Source organism: Pimephales promelas, chromosome 5, assembly GCF_988280905.1.
Source record: "Pimephales promelas chromosome 5, fPimPro1.hap1.1, whole genome shotgun sequence".
NCBI classification, from domain to species: Eukaryota; Metazoa; Chordata; class Actinopteri; order Cypriniformes; family Leuciscidae; genus Pimephales; species Pimephales promelas.
Window position 1 is genome coordinate 18,977,832 of NC_142773.1, and position 18,028 is coordinate 18,995,859.

Here is an 18,028-nt window from a genome sequence, read left to right on the forward strand (position 1 = left end):
AACCGACAGCCTTTTGGTTCCCAGCTCAGATGCTTAGCCATTACACTACACCTTCCAACTAAGCAAGAACTGTGGTGAAAAATGATTGATTAAACTATACAAAGTGAAACTCTTGGAGACAGCAGAGAACTAGGAGTAACACCAACCCAAATGTGAAAGAGCATCCAATAAGGTCAAATATAAAGAACCTGGATGATTCATTATGCAATCTGCTGAAAAATACAGCTAAATCCACTGTAAAGTAGTTTTATTCTAACTGGTCTAAACAAGTCTAAACATTCACATTCAAATATTAATTCCAAATAGTTAAAAAAAATGCTACAATTCTTTTTGGATTGTTTCTGTTCAGCATCTCGCTGACAGAAAGACTGTTCTGTTGGAAACAAATTGTTAAGCCAAATTTCAAAGACTGATTAATTGTGAGGGGGAAAAAAAGAAAGAGACAGAAACAGGGATGAAGAAAAGACAACTCTTTTTTTTGTTTTTGGACTGCAGTAGAGAGTGTGTTTTTACTGGAGATCAAAATCCTTACATGCTGCTTCAAGTCAACATGAAATCTAAATCGACCCTGTTTGCTTTAATACGCGTTCCCGGTCTTATGGGAATGATTCACTAGTTGCATGATTTTCCACACTCAAAGAAAAAAAAAACATTTGTATGTAATTTTACACAAAAATGTTCTAATTTGCTCCACTTTAGAGATAACTTTTCTGTCAAAAGTTATATTCATATTATTATATGTACATAATGCTGAAAGACTTTAAGTAAATACCAGAGTGCACATATAATTCAACACCATAGTCTACTGTATATCAAAGAACCATAGTATTACCATCGAACACTATGGTACCACACCAGTACTTTTAACAAGGGCATTAATTATTTCCATCCATCTTCCTATTTCTTTCTCTCTCGCTCTCTCTCTCTCTGCATTGTTGATGGCCAGGATTTGGTTGGTTACTATAGAGACTGATAGGAGGAGGGGCAACCACATTTGGGTACAAGGGGACGGAATGAGTGGGAGCGAGGGAGAGAGAGAGAATATTGTCATAATTGCATGTTCTGCTGATGGTGCTTAAGAAGTGAAGCCAACAGGGAAATGAAACACAGATCGTCGTTTGCCACGTGACCTCTCTGAGAATGAAAGAGTGATGGATATGAGAGAAAAATACTTTCTATGGGCCACAAACACCACAAAACAGCCTCTGAGTCAAATCACTTGGAGACAGAATTTGGTGAGAGAGAGAGAGAGAGAGAGAGAGAGAGAGAGAGAGAGAGAGCGGGAAGGTAATGGAAAAAAAGAAAGAAATCAAAATCTGGCATCTCAGACATCTCCTGGCTGTTAATGCAACAGCAATCCTCTATGCTGCCTTACATCGGTTAAGTCGTTTGTCATTGGTCGTTAAGGTGAGTTATCTTTTGAGGCATGAAATTGGAGCCAGACATACTTTCTCAAAGTAAACACTTCTCTCTGAGGGGCAACAGATTTGTTATAAATCTATTAGGCGTCAGTCAGTGCGGCCCAAAGGTAATTTCTTGTTAATGGAGGAGCTATGTGGGTGTGTTTGGCTTTTCCATCTGTACTTTCCTGAGTGATTATTTGCAATGATGTGTTTCTTTTTTTCTTGAGAGCTCACATGCACATACTAGACCCGCGCCAGATGGGTTTACCCTGCTGAAAAAAACCCCCACTTAAGTCCATGTAAGTGGGCCTAGTATGTGGATGGTTACTGCTTAGACTAGTCTTAAAAGTTAGTCATCTAATTTTTTCCTTCAAGACTAGTCCTAATTTCTTTAAAGACAGTTATATTGTCTAATCCATTTGGAATTAAAAATAATTACCGCTTGGTTACCAACAAGTTGGTCAAAATAGTTCTTAAGACACAGTCTTAACATAAAGTGGCTAAGTTTATGCAACTTGCCTCTGGTCTTCCAGCCTATTTCAAGCCCAAAACCCATCTAAAACAAGCAAACAGACCAGCATGACCAGGCAAATGGAGATGAGCAAAGACCTGCACATCTGAGGATATCTGAGGCTGGTTTAAAGGAGTAGTTCACTTTTAAAAAAAACTTTTGCTGATAATTTACTCACCCCCATGTCATCCAAGATGTCCATGACTTTCTTTCTTCAGTTGAAAAGAAATTAAGGTTTTTGATGAAAACATTCCAGGATTTTTCTCCATATAATGCACTTTACTGGTAACCAAACGGTTCAAGGTCAAAAGACAGTTTCAGTGCAAACTGCAAACTGTTCAAAGGGCTTTAAACGATTCCAGACGATGAAAAAGGTACTTATCAGGCGAAACGATCGCTCATTTAAAAAAAAAAGAAAAAAGTTTATGTTTTATAAGCTCAAATGGTCGCCTTGCTCTGTTCTGTGATGCGCGTTCGTGACTCTCCTGTTCGAACTCGTTCATCAAAATGAACAAATCTTTTTACGTGTCATTTGGTTCATTCAACGAACGAAATGAACGAATTGACTCGGAAAAAGATTCGTTCATTTTTAAAAGTGAACTACTCCTTAACTGTCACCCCCCCCTTTTTTGAATAGACATGAAAATGCACATTTCGAACTTAAATGGTTGTAATTCAAGAATGCTTTGGAATATAGACATATGATTGGTCTTGTTTTAAAGAAGACATTTGGCAGATTTTTTTAGAAGTGAAATAAATTAAGAAAGTGAAACAGAAAAAAAGTTATAGAGGTTTGAGTTTATGGAAATGTACAATGCAAAAATATTAATTATTCATATTTTACATAAAATATATATTTTCAAAACCTGGGCTACTCTAAAACTGCAGAAAAATCAAAGCCAAAAATCTGAACAAGTTGTGTTTCAAATTTTAGGTTGATATCTCAAAAAATGAGCTTTCAGTAAGATTTTGTTTGAGCGCAGTACCAAACTTTTTCACTAGGGCACAATCAGACTCCATTACTGCCCATATAAGGGCGCCTGCATTTCCATTCGTGTTTTGAGTGATATAAACCATTATTTTCACAATTTTCATACAATTTCTGAAGTAGAGATCCTATTCAGAAGTAGCATGGGAAGTTTGGCAGATTTTGATATGAATTGAACCTCTAAGAAACACATACAAAGAACACGCATGTAAGCCATAGCTAGCTGCCACGTCGCAAATGGTGAATTTATTATTTTTTTCTTGATATTTCAAACTTTTCAGACCTTTTTTTCCCAAAATAATTGAATGGATTATATCTTTTGAACTTTTGGCATGAAAACAAACTGAGGTATCTACCATTTTTTCATGATTTTTCATGTTTACTGCTATTTTAAAATAAAGGTCTGAACACGCCTTATGAGTATGAAAATATTATTGTTTTATATTGATAAATTATGGCTCCTCTGTAATATATTTTGAAAATCAGTCACCAAATATGGAAACTAGAGATTGTAAGCTTTCAAATGATATATAGTTTGTCAATATTATTTAAGGTATTTACTAAGATATTATTGTTTTAAAAATATAGTGGCAAACGTCCCACCTGTGGGACGGTGACAGTAAGCTTTCAAATGATATATAGTTTGTCAATATTATTTAAGGTATTTACTAAGATATTATTGTTTTAAAAATATAGTGGCAAACGTCCCACCTGTGGGACGGTGACAGTTAAAGTTATTATGTTACGCAGGGTAAAGAAACATGTAAATATTTAGTTCTAAATTAAAACGTAATGTGTTGTGCACTCACATGCACACAGTCCACCTTACAGAGTCCTAACCAGACTCGAAGTAACAAGTTTCAGGTGCAAAGTAATTAATTTGTACACACAAACTGTGAATGACTCACCTTTTGACCACATTGTTTCCACTCCAACACGTGAGCTCATCGACGCCCATCTCTGCTTCGCACAACGTCTCTGGAAGTATGCCGAAGAAGGACTTATAACGAGAGATGTAGGCCGTAAACTCCCTATAACACAAATCAACAAATAAACAACACATATAGATCACAAGCGATAAATACCATTATGAAAAAGGGTTTTTAAAAGTTTTGAAAGACATTTTTTTTTTCGCAAACAGCTTTAAGAACCTGTTTTGAAGTATTTAATTATATGATATTATATTATTCAAAGGTATAGTTCACACAAGAATGAAAATGCTGTCATTAATTACCTTCATGTCATTCCAAACCCTTTATTCATCTTAACACAAACGAAGAGGTTTTTTTCAGGTCCCATTGACAGCTATGCAACACCAACTTTGATGCTTCAAAAAGGTCATAAAGGTGTCATAAAAGAATGAATTGAGAGGTTTATTTAAAAAAAAAAGTTCTGAAGAGGCACGATTGCTTCATATGAGGAACAGATTAAATTTAGGCTTTTATTCAGATATAAACATGCATCAACTCACACATCAGTTGTGGTAAACGGAAGTTCAATCATGCTTGCTTGACATGCGAGAACCAATGAGGTTCATTCTTGTATTTCGCAGAACGTTTGAGCTTCAGCATGAACGAAAGCCATATGGGTTTTTGAGTGACATGAGGGTGAGTAATAAATGACAGAATTTTCATTTTTGTGTGAACTAACTCTTTATGTCTATAAACAATAAAATAAAATAGACTTGGAGGATGGAGCATGGAAGTGGGTAGTAACAGGTCACATGCTTAGTAAGGAACCAATCAGGCATCCCAAATTTACAATTACAAAGGCTGTTTTCACACTTAGATTTGTTTGCTTGATCTGAACCCAAGTTCAATTCCATCCCTCTCCCATCAGCCCATGTTTTTAAACGTTTCTGTCATCCAGAGTCGATAACGAACATCAAATTCTGGTAAGATTAGTGGTTCACATGAAAAATTAGGCCACACTGCAATTGTAACAAATGTGAATTATACTGGAGTCCACATGAACCACAGTCCAAAACATTTTTTTTTTGAGCAGACTTGGGTTCAACCATTCAGGTTTCACAACAAACAAACAAACCAAACTCTAATGACAAAGAGACTAGATCAGCACTAAAAGTACTAGTGTGAAAACACTAACTGGTAAGGCAATAAGTGTGTAGAAAAGAAGCGGAACTAACCTATATTGTTCAAGGTCAGCACACGCGCAGACACACATTTTAAAGAAAGATAAATGCAATTTTTAGTAAATGCATTCATGCTTACCGTGCAACATTTTTCAGAGTTCTACCTCCATCGCTCTTGGAGGTTTTCAGAGGGAGTGAACTGAGAACGGTCAAACCCCCAGTACAAAACAATGGAACAGTCCAGAGGAGGATGAGGCAAGCAGTTTGGAGGGGAGGACAGAAAGATGGAAGAAACCAAAGGGCAACAAAACAGGGGGAGGGGATGATGGTGAGAGAAAAATCATGAACATGGAGAAAATTAAAACCACTCATGCACATGCAAACCAGAACCTGGAAGATGGGTTATAACACACTAGCAATAAAACTCAACAACGACCACCAACTTAGATTCTGAAAGTACTTTTTACACACTCAGTTTCTCAATAGACATTTCAGAAAACTTTCAAGGATTAAAACCAAGCTCTGAGATTACAATGAAAAAAGGGGCATTTAACATTTTGAGGGAATTAAATGCAAGCACTGCAAATTATGAAATCGAATCAGTTGCTTTAAAGAGTCCCTATCATGCTTTTTCGAAAATTAACTTGCAGTGTGTAATATATGTAAAAGGTCTGCAAAGTTTTAAAGATCAAAGTGCACGAAAAATTAGGTTATTAAGGTTAGTGATGACGTAGTGATGTCTAGGCTCGCGACCGATTTCTGCTTTCTCGGACTTGTTCCTTTAAAGACTTGGTCTTGACTCGGTCTCGACCCCTTCAAAGACTTGGTCTTGACTCGGCTTCGGACCACAGTGGGAGGAGAAGGACTCGTGATTTTCAGACCGAGTTCTCGAGATTTTACAGCGCATATAAAATATAAATATTCATATAAAAAAACACATAACCAACAATAATAATAAATTGCAATGTTGACGGGCATTATTATTGCAATGCAAAGATACTGCCGTCAGAGCTATCAATGTCTTCAGTTGCTGCCTGGTGTGAGCAGCGGCAAGATGAGCAAAGAGTCTGCCATGATCAAATTCGCCTTTCAGAGCCACAAAACCGTTGGTGACCATACACCTTCATTATATGACTGACAGACAAGAACGTTTTGACCGAAAAATTTTAAAAATTGAAACTACTGAGGAAACAAAGACAGCTACATCTTGGATGCCCTTGAGGTAGCTAAAACGTACCAAAAATGAAGTTCAAAGTGAACTATCCCTTTATTAAGACATTAAGACGACTGCTCTAAACAATTCCCAATCTAGCTTAGTCTGTAGGCCTAACTGTTGATTAATAACTGAGGTGATATTAAATCATGAATATCAAAACTGATATGTCGGGACAAAATCTCAACTCAGACTTGCTTCCTCAAAGACTCGGTCTTGACTAAGACTGTATTTGAAAACCAGCGGACTCGGCCTCGACTCGGACTCGACCCTTTAAAGACTCGGTCTTGACTCGGACTCGGAATAGGCGGTCTTGTCCCCATCACTAATTAACGTAATACAAGTCTCTTAAAAGAAAGAACAGATTCTGAATTGATACAAGTCATCAGCAATTAGTCTTATGTCCTGAAATATACCTAACGTTAGGTAACAATTTGAAAGGGACATATCATGAAAATCTGACAGTGCAATAATTGGGTCCCCTGTGCATCAACAACCCTGAAAACGTGAAAAAAGTGACAACATAGTCACTTTGTTTTGGTAAGCCTTTCTCTGCAAACATATCAAAAATCAAAACCCCTTCTGATGTAGGAAAGTGATATTACAACCGTCCCTTAATCTGGATGTTTCCACCCACAGCGCAGCCATTTTTCTCAAGTGACAACAGTGTCCAGTTCAAACACAATGGCAAAAGTTCCAACAAACTGTTCTGTCATTGCTGCACTGACGAACACAGAACACTATTTGACCAAAAATGTCACAGCTGTCTTATAAAGACCTCAAGGAACTGTCAACTTGACAGTCATTGTTGACAAAACATGACAGTCAGTAGTACATTGCAAGCAGAGCCGGACTTGAGTACAGTAATTAAGTGCAATTTTGAGGGATCTGTACTTTACTCGAGGATCATTTTTGGGGAGCTCTCGTGACTTTACTCAAGTACATTTGAGAGGGAAATATTGTACTCTTTACTCCACTACATTTCTATCCATAACCGTAGGTACCCTTTACTACTTCAAAAAAAAAATGGAAAAAATAAAAATCTTGGAAACCCTCAATTTGTTGTTTGCCTCTCAAACGTGATTGGATTGTCTAGGCGCCACTGATTGGGACAGCCTATCAGCAATCACCTTCAGCTTTCTCCCAAAGTCAACTCCATGGTCAGATTTAGATAAGAGACGAAACCATGGACGAAACATTGGATGAAGACGCATCAGGTCCATCCCGGGAATGTGCTGACCCGTGGCCCCACCTCGCCTGAGTATTTCAAGTTTCTGAATTTTCTGAAATGTTAAATAATGCAACATGGTAAAAAGATGAAAATTACTTGATTTTACTTTCAATTCCTTTTACATTCTCCAAGGTATTAACATTTTTCATAACTCCATGTAGGACGTTTCTGTCCATAAATGTAAGCACTGTGGCAGTAGTAATGCAATATTTAGAAAATGTACTCTTGTACTCTTGATACTCAAGTACTTTTAAAAACAAGTACTTCAGTACTTTTACTTAAGTAGCCATCTGACTGTAGTACTTTTACTTGTACTTGTACTAAAATTTAGCAAGGGTTATCTGTACTTTTACTCAAGTAATAAAGCTCTGTACTCTGTCCGCCTCTGATTGCAAGTCGATGAGATTAATCAATGTAACTCCACAACAACTAGCCTACATCCATGTAACCATTCAGAAATGTCCAAAAATTACAATCTTTTCCTGAGTCTCTCTGTAAGGCTGCACTCAACTACAAGTTATTTCTGAGATGTAACTGAAATTCGCGTTTGTTATTGCTGGAGTATTTGAAGCTTGTGTAAAGGATCAGCTCTCCTCTGAATTGAGGCGGCAGCTCATTTGCATTTAAAGGGACACACACAAAAACGGCACGATTTTGGTCACACCCAAAAAGGGGCAACTTTGACAAGCTATAATAAATGATATGGGGCGTATTTTGAGCTGAAATTTCACAGACACGTTTTGGGGACACCATAGATTTATATCTTTACATCTTGTGAAAAGGGGCATAATATGTCACCCTAAGGGAATTTTTATAAAACCAGCCTATGGTTTTCATTTGCTGCCTGTGAACAGCGTCTACTCTGACCAGCCCTCAACATTGTACACTCTCAGAAAAAAGGGTACAAAAGCTGTCACTTGGGCTGTACCTTTTCAAAAGTTAAACTTTTGTCCATTTTAGGTGCTGATATGTACATTTTAAGTGTTAATATGTACATTGTAGGTGCTCATATGTACATTTTAGGTGCTAATATGTACATTTTAGGTGCTACATACATTTTAGGTGATAATATGTCCATTTCAGGAGCTAATATGTACATTTTAGGTGCTAATATGTACATTCAGATACTAATATGAACATTTTAAGTGCTAAGTACATTTTAGGTGATAATATGTCCATTTCAGGAGCTAATATGTACATTTTAGGTGCTAATATGTACACTTAGGTGATAATATGTACATTTTAGCTACTAATATATACATTTTAGGTGCTAATATGTCCATTTCAGGAGCTAATATGTCCATTTTAGGTCTTAATATGTACATTTTAGTGGTACCAATATGCAGCCTTTTGGTACAAAAGTGTACCTTTTGAAAAGGTACAGCCCCAGTGACAGCTTTTGTACCCTTTTCTCTGAGAGTGTAGTTGTAGCTGAGGCCTCAGGCCTGGAAGAGTTCAGTCCATGTTGTTGACATGTCAAGAAGATACTGCGAAGTGTGAAAGCACTTTGCATGCACTTCAAAAGGATGATGACTCGTGCTGGAATTGATACAGAGAACCCAACGCCATCTTTACTATTCACATCATTGTGTATTAAGTGGTGAACTTAAATTCAGATATGGTAATAGACGTTTAGTTTCTGATATACACTAGTCAAATAACATGCAATGGATGCAAACTATTATAGGAGACTTCCAAAATAAAATTAGGAATCCTTAAAATAGCACTATGGGGCACTTTAATTCGTCAGAAAATATTACTAATGTCTTTATAAATACATCCATAATATTGTATTAACTGAACCATATTAGCTTCTTAATGTTATCCAGCTAGCCTCCAATAGCTTGAAAAAAGGGTTAGGGTTAGGTTAGATATATCGGTATATGACTTATCTGATTGGTGGATTGAAAGTGCTGAAGTACTTTAAAATAATTTCACGTTTGGTCTGTTCACACAAAGTTATCAAATAACTTGAGAGTGGGAACAAACTAAGGGAATGAAAATTAAGATTTTTTTTTCTTTTTTGAGTGAAAAAGCATTTAACAACCCCAGAGCAATAAAGTTTTCCACATTAATAATTAAGTCCGTTTCACTATGAAGATTTTGAATGGCATTTTTACTTCCAGAATCCTGCTGTTGAGTTCCATTATGCATATCATTTGAGGTTCAACATGGACATATTTTTTACTAATTATAACATTGTGTTTTGACCTCTGACCTGTCTTAATGATGCAGCACTCTAGCTACCCATTAAAAATAATTTGACATTTTTAAATGATAAATCTCCTGGCTTGCTGGTCAAAGCATTTCCATGACTCGGGGTGCAGAGATGATGTCATTTGTGATGAGTGTTTGCTGTCCTCTCCTCCACCGACTCTTGCACTCCAGAAAAAAAAAATCTAATCCATTTATCTCTCTGTGTTCCTGCTGGCAACAGTCTCAATGCCCGTTACAGCACTGTCCTTGCCAGCCTACCACTTAGTGATGGGTATCTGTAATGCGTGGGCCTTGAAGATCTGGGTCTGAAGACACTTAAAGAGCATATTGCAGGTTAAAAAAAAATCGAAATTTATAGATAACCTTGTATGAAAATACCATATGAAAAGTTAATGCAGGATTTAAAATGTTTTAAAACAACATAAGGGCACTAATTTAGAAGATAAAGTGAGCGTTTCTTGGACTGCTAGTAAAAAACGCTTTTTTTTCAACATCGCGTCATTTGACGTCATATCAGGGAGCCGCAGCCTCGGCTCAGTGCAGAGTAGGCTGGTGTTCAGTGAGAGCGCTCGTCAGTCAGTGTGCTTTCGTTAGTTTTTGCATTTTAATTTATCATCGTCATGGTAAATTATTGTGTTTGTGGAGATTGCAAAAACTCCAGCCTGTCAGGACTTCAAGATCGAGTCCACAAGTTTCCATTACAATAAAAGTGACGGTGCTATAGCCTATCTTTCGTTCCTGGTGCGGTTTGAGCAGGTGAAGAGACGGGATTTCTCTTCTGCATCGGCTCGGAAAACGCGGTCGTGTGTAGCGTTCACTTCAGATCAAATGATTAGCATCCCGGCGATATGATAGAGTTCAACATGGTATGCCGAAGCAAGAATATTGATCGTCGTATACTACCAATGGCATCAAATAGTGTTATATAGGTTATATAACTTAGTCATGTCATGCCCTAAATAGAACTTGTAATTGAAAAACAAAATTGGTTGTTTAAATACTCAAATCTTTAATGTTCTGTTTATGTTATAACCTAGTTGAAAAATATGTATTAAAAATTTACCTGAGTATAGCCTATGCTTTTAGTATAGAAATATAGGCTACTCAAGTAAAGTTTTTATACATTTAATAGTATATAAATCTACCCTAAACATACTAATGTCTGCTGGCCTGTTATAGGATCATAATAATCTGTACAATATTGTGAGCACAGTGTATATCGTTAGCGAACGTGTATACTTAAGCACGTCTCTCACCTAAAAGGCACCTGTCCTGTTCTCCACTGCTTCTCCTCACACCACAGCTCAATTTTTCTCTGACCATTCTGTCTGACATTATCCTGGCCTGTCCCTGATCTCTTTAGCATAGCAGGCTCATAACTTTATGGCTTGATCCGTCATACGAGTATTTCCTCAGCGTCCGAAATGTCATGCGATTCATTGTTTTCCTGTTGTGTGAATCGACGGCTCTCCCGCTCATTGCGTCACGCCCGCCACGCCCATTTTCAGACGCGGAAGTAAAATTTTCTCACAAAAACGACTGCAGAAGCTTCTGTAGCGTGTTTATACGTATATTTTAAAGAAAATCTAGTTCCTACATTGTTTTTCTATGCATTGACTCGTTGGGTCCTCTAACCTGCAATATGCCCTTTAAGTTAAATGTCCAGTAGTTTTAATCAGGGTCTTTAGAGACACTGGCTGACTGTGTCGGTTTGACCAAAGCTTGTGGCTATACATACATATTTACATACACTATATGACATGCTTCTTACTAAACACAGAAATGGCCTAAAAAATCAGTTTAAAATAAGGATGCACAATGTATTGGTGGTCATAGCCATGTGCTTATTTAAACTTATTTAAACAGATAATGAATAATCATAATCTCTTTCTATATCCAATAAAAAAAAACCTGTTAAAAATGCATCTTTCAAATACATTAAAAACAATATTGCTACATAAGTCTTAGTGAATGACAGAACTAAAGGGATCCAGCCTAACCTGTGAAGGTGCGCCAACATGCCGATTGTATCGCCTCCTGGCACGTCCTGTGAGATGTTGGCCGGTGGAGGTGTGACTGAGGCCGGAGGAAACGTCCCTTCTGTGCTTGAAGACGCGTTTGAAGAGTGACCACATACTTTATCCACCTGAAAAACAGAGAGACAGATAGAGGAACAGAGATAAGAAAGTGGTGATGTTCTGTTCCTTCGGGAAGAAAGAGCATATGATGTAAGCGTGTGTTTGTCTTTGTGATAAATGAAACTCTAATGGAAAACCAGACGGTAACAGATCACATTTAAGCCATGAATGAATGAATCAGACAGAAAGACAGAAATACAGTGTGTGTGTGTCTGGCTCTGGTTTTGTCTATTATGGGGATCAAATATCCTCATAAGCTCAGTAAAACCTGAAATCAGTTACATGCTGGGAAGCAGCCAACAGTCTCCAAGAGGAAAACAGCTTAATAAACTAAATAAATAACATCTTAATAAAAAAATCGAAAAATGCAGAAAGGATTGTGAGAGGGTTGTGTGTAGGGTTAGGGGACAGAAAATATAATTAGCTCGGTATAATAACAATAAAAGTCAATGGAAAGTCCCCACCATGGTGAAAAACAAATGTGTGTGTGTGCGTGTGTTCATCTCATTAGAGACTATTGCTGCAACACAGAATCTCAATCTGCATTTGCTTTTATATCTACACCTTCACCTCTGTCTCTTGCTCGTTTCTTACACACACATTTAATCAATGGCGTTTCATCCCACTAAAAGCACCAGCAGACGTCACCAGTCCATTAGTCAAAGAAGACCCGACTACAGCAATCTAAATGATTACCCTCAGTTTCTGCCCTCTCCTATCAGTCACTTTTAATAATGACAATTTTATTTGCCATTAATAAATCTTTATCTCCTGAATCATTTGTCATTGCACTGAGAGGTTGGAGGACAGAAAAGGTCTTTGCTCTGTCAATCGTTTTACAACATGAATGAATAACAAGATACAATGACAAAGTCAAAGATTTTTTTTTATATATAAAAAAACACCTAATTTGAATTAGAAATCGGACTACCAAAAAACTTCTTTCTAATGACTGAAAACGGCAAAAATTACATTCTTAGTGTCTTTAAATCAATCAGTTCACTGCAAGTTAGTAAGTTAGTGCACACACGCTCAATAATAATAATAATATATAAGAATCAGATGTCTTTTTGGACACTGCAAGGTAATGGGACATTTTAAGTATTTAAGATATCTGATATCAAAACATTTAACATACTTAAGACCTTGAGCAAACATGATTAAACTCTGACTTGTGTTAAATATCAGCTTTAATTATTAATAATAATAAAAAACCGAACTGATGTTTTCCTTTTACTTTTCGAAGTATTTGAGTCTGAAGGGAATGAGGCATTATGGGTATCAGCCAAAAATGTGGGAGTGCTGGGAAAATATTTGTGTGTTGATATTGTTGTATTCTGTGTAGTTTATTGATTTACCCTCCATTGTAAATATTTTCCCTCCTTTTTGACGAACAGCATGGGAACCGTCGTTTCCCCGTAAATAAACCCAGTGGTGGATTTTGGGCCGAGATCTCAAATATACAACGGTTATTCTTGAACCATCATGCATTTTATCAAGTTGCATGATTTATGCATACTAGTCACAGTTATATTTAATTCAAATTAGAAATCAGCTGCAGTTCTGATAAAGCATATGCTGTATACTTGTTTTATAGAGTGAGTAAATAAACTTCTTTTAATATCCTGACAATCTCAGATTCAGTTACAACAGAGTTTCTTCATGCATGGATGGAATTTCTCTTTATCCGGATGAAGTTTCATGACGTCCAGTGTCAAACTACTTTCTGTCCAGATAGTCTGGGAATTTTTCCTTGTGAATCTTGCCTAATTTTATGTTAAAAAAATACAAATAAATATTCTCTTCAAAACATGACAGACTTTCTATTGGTAAAATCAAAATGTATTTGGCCCAGAATGAACCCAACGTCACTCTCCTGATCCCCCACTCCTTGGAATCTCTTACCCATGAACTTGTAACATCTGTGTCAATTGATTTGAAATGGGTTCCAAAATATTTTAACATTTGTTTATTTTTTCAACTTTCAGAGGTGATCAAAAATACATTTTTAGTCTAACTGTATTTTTTCTGGAAACCCTTGTTTTGTTTCGGTTTTTTTGTATGATTGTTGCACTGTAAAAAATATTTTCAAGATTTGTTATCACAACATATTTTCTTTTGTCAAATAAACTTTAAAATAATTTATTTATTTGAGATAACTTATTATTTAGAGTTTCTGATGATTCAATTAATCTCCTTTATTGTATTAACTCACTTTTTTCCAGTTCAATCAACTTAAAATTTTAAGGCAACCCAGGTTACTTACTTTTTTAAGTTAAACCAACAATATTTTTTTACAGTGTAGTAATCACAACATTTTTTCTTTAGTCAAATCAACTTAAATAATTTATTTAGTTTAGATAACATATAATTTTAAGTTTCTGATGATTAAATCATTCTCTTTCATTGTATTAACTCACTTTTTCCAGTTCAATCAACTTTAACTTTTTTAAGTTAAACCATCAATATTTTTTTACAGAGGATGACAGTTAACTCACCTGTCAATCTTCCAAAGAAAGGTTTTAAACTTTACCGGTTATGTGCAACTTTAATTGTTTGATCACTTTTTCATTCCACACTATAGTTTTTATTAAAAAAGTAGGAGAGAGATCTTCACCTCGACAAGTCCAACCAGAACTGGTTGAAGAAAATTCATAAACGGGGCCTATTAGTATGGTATCGCTATTATCTAGGTTGCAATTTTTTTAAAACTTTTTTCCTCAGTATCAATCTTACGATACATTAATAATGATACATTAATAAAGTCATTTACAGAATTATTTGTTCTGCTCCTTGGGAGGGACTATCTTTAAACAAGTCCTCGTCAAGTAGGCTATAATGGCCTTCCACTTCCTATAACACCACATTACAGTGAAAGCCAGAGTCTTAAACAAAAAAAGAGACTTTCAACAAGATTCAAAAGCATGTGAAAATAGGCATGACACACTTGTATGTGAGAGAAAGGCAGAACTGACCTCAGCGACACCCTGATCTGTGACGTTAAGCACAATGGGCCATTCCACCGGTCAACTGTTACTCAATTACCTACTGTTGAAAGCAGGGGTTTGCTCTTGTCTGGCGAGTGTGTGTGCACCTGTCCATCTGTGAAATGCCAGTGTGTGAAACATTCTGGGTGTGATTAGATGGGGTCTGAACAGTGCTTTATCCCATGAGTCTCAGAGGAAGACACATGCGGGAGCTGTGAGCGCCTGGCCTTGAGTTACAGGCTGACTGTGTTTTTGTGGTTGGTTTGGCTGCAGTTTTACTACAGTGTGCAATGAGGAAGGCCAATTTAAGGCATGTGTTCTTTATGTACCAACCGCTCAAAAAACGAGTATCTCTTTCAGAGCACTTTCTGTTTTTAAGACAGACTTTTCCTTCAATCGTCATGTTTGTGTAAGTCTCTCTCTGACATTTACTTTAAGAAGTCGCAGAGGAAATGCATTATGCTATAGAGAGAAACAAGCATAGAAATCTTCAGAATTTTGTCTTTGAACTTTGCTTTTGTGGTATCTCTGTATATATATACTGTATCTATGGCATTGCATTAGCGGGTGAAGTGGATTTACTGATTGTAGAGTTAAATAAAGTTATCATGAGCATTGTAATGTTTGAAGCGGATTTCATAACAAATGTCAGTAGACCGAGAAGAATTTAAAACAAGCAGTTCGCTCATAAATCCGTAAAATCGTACCTTCATGCTGTGGAAATACAAACCGGAAGACAGTGCAGCGCTGAAAAGGGGCGGGGCTACATAAGGTCTATAATAGGCCATTAAAACGCCACTGATACATTCCTGTATATTTTAAAAACACATCTTATAAGAGGAAATGCAGAAATGCCGGCGCTGTTTGAATAACATCACAGTACGTCTCAGTGGTGTTGAATTAAACAGTGTTCTGAATGAGGCCCGTGGCTGTGCCAGCATGGGAGGGGAAGCCAGTCCCACTGTTTGGTTAGCGGGTTGTTTTTCATGTAGGTCTGGCTTTGAGTGTGTGTTTGAACTGTGATTCTCTGGCTGCTTTGTTTGGCTTCATTGTTGCCACGCTGATACTCACACATACACAATCAGCTGATTAATGATCTGTGTGTGTGTGATCTGTTTGTGAACTCTGCATCTCCACAAGCATTCTACCCCCGCCACAGTTTCAAACTCATGGAACTACTGACCTGATCACAGCGGGACAATTCTGAAAATCTCCAATCATAAAACCCATATTACAGGCCTGAAAGGCTTGTACCTTCCCTTTTAAAAATGCAAAAAACACAACTACAGTTGTTATAAGACAGTATAAGACAGCATTCATAGGTTGAGGTGAGGAGAGATCCAACGAGAACTCACTGAAGATCCGCAATTCATCAGCAACACCCAAAAATCTGTTCTATAATAATCTTGTCTAATTAATACTTTCTACAGTATTTTCATGCATCATCTGGATTTTATTTCACAATAATTTCAGTTACCAGCCCAGATCATTAAATACTAACCCACAACGAAAAGAGGGAGACTGAAATCAGCAGCGAGGCTCAAATTGAGGCACATCCAACATTTTATGTTTTGCTGGAAGTTCTAATTGGAAGCTGTAAGTGGACTTTACAACCACCAAACGAACAAACAACAAACACATTCACTGTAAAAAAAATATTGTTGGTTTAACTTAAAAAATGAAGTAACCTGGGTTGCCTTAAAATTTTAAGTTGATTGAAATGGAAAAAGTGAGTTAATACAATAAAGGAGATTGATTTAATCATCAGAAACTCAAAATAATAAGTTTTCTGAACTAAATAAATTATTTAAGTTGATTTGACAAAAGAAAAAATGTTGTGATAACAAATCTTGAAAATACATTTTTTTTTACAATGTTGTCTGTCACAATGAACGTTTCAAAGCTGTGCATGGCTGTATTCGTTTCCTATACGTTTTCGATCTCTCTCTTCACTCGGTCTCAGCCAAGTTTGTGGTCTGGACACAGGTCATCAGGCATACCAGGTGGGCCGATACATACTTTAATACATACTAAAAAACTCACATTGGTGGCCCATTGCGTTTAGTTTTGGTAAATTGGCGGCGCTGGGATCTTTGTGCTGGTGTAATGCATTAGACACAGCGTACTGTAGTTTTTTTTCTGTCTCACAGACTGGCACATGAAACATGTAGATCAGCGGCCCATTGGTTATTTTCTTGATTGACACTGGGCTGGTTCAATCACATCTTTAAACACCTCCCCATTTGAGCTCTGAGTAAGCAGGCTGTGTCAGTGTGTATCTGTCAAAATAGTCAGAGTGATGGAGAAGAAACGCAAGGAATGTGCAGAGAAATAGCGTGAAAAAAAAATAAACTTCAGAGGCCCTTCAAGTGGCTGATGAGGATAGTGAGGAGGATAAGGAGAGAGATGAAGAGTGAGTGCAGAAAACTGCGGTAAGCAGAAATTGAAGCTTTAGCGTTAAGTTCTGCCAGGAAGACTCAATCGTTGCGTCACAAACTACCTTCTCATCTATCCAATCGTGTCTAATACTTGCGGTATAAAAGACTTACACATGTTTGAGTTCGCAGATGCTGACGCTTTCATTGACCTCCATCCTCCCCACCACCTCCAAGATGGTTCCTTCCCTTCCATCCTCCCCACCACCACCAGGATGGTCCCTTCCTATACCTCCCAGGGGGTCGGCTGCGCCCCTGCCTTCGTCTTCAGGCAGGAAATGCAGAGTCCGGACCCTCGGATTGCGAGCTATGGACGGGGCCTACGCCAAAGAACTTTATTGCTTGCTGGGCTATAAATAAATGTATTTATTGTTACAGTATTTATTCTCCCGAGTCTTTCTGGTAGAACTAGGCTACTTTCAGAACACGCTATCATAAAACTTCAGATAATAGCCCGGGCTTTTATTTTCCCAAATCGTCGAACTGCACCAAGACGTCTAGCCTACATGAGAGCGGTCTTTATAACTTAGTGTTGAGATGTTGTTCATAGAATCTCTCTAAAAATCTCCAAATGCTCCACGAGAAACCGCGGTCTTCCAACCTGTTACTATCTTGTCCATTGATTTGATTAATATGCGCGATGGAGAGAGAGCATTAAACGCAGCAGTCATTCTGTTCACTCACCGATCAAAATAGGCTTTGGCAGGACAAAAATTTGATTGGTGGCCGCCAAAAAGCGGACGATCTGACGGTTTTAGAAAATTAACAACCCCAAACTAAAAAACAGACCCGGCCTCTATTTGAAACCGGCCT

The 18,028-nt window shown here is 37.3% G+C and overlaps 1 protein-coding gene and 1 long non-coding RNA gene across 3 annotated transcripts in view; one reads left to right on the plus strand and one right to left on the minus strand.

Moving 5' to 3' along the window:
- Nucleotides 1-18,028, minus strand: part of gpc5c (glypican 5c) — a 131,148-nt gene that overhangs the window by 67,667 nt on the left and 45,453 nt on the right. The window contains exons 4-6 of one of the 2 annotated variants that reach the window (XM_039657606.2): nt 11,656-11,801; nt 5,134-5,193; nt 3,811-3,933 (exon numbers count right to left, since the gene is read on the minus strand). In XM_039657606.2, coding sequence (XP_039513540.2) covers nt 3,811-3,933; nt 5,134-5,193; nt 11,656-11,801 — 329 coding nt within the window. The remainder of the gene's footprint in view (nt 1-3,810; nt 3,934-5,133; nt 5,194-11,655; nt 11,802-18,028) is intronic. The other variant, XM_089131065.1, reaches the window with a different exon arrangement.
- Nucleotides 1,288-17,640, plus strand: LOC148981409 (uncharacterized). The gene is made up of 3 exons (XR_016168510.1): nt 1,288-1,407; nt 5,151-5,322; nt 17,348-17,640. It is a non-coding gene; the product is annotated as an uncharacterized LOC148981409 (long non-coding RNA).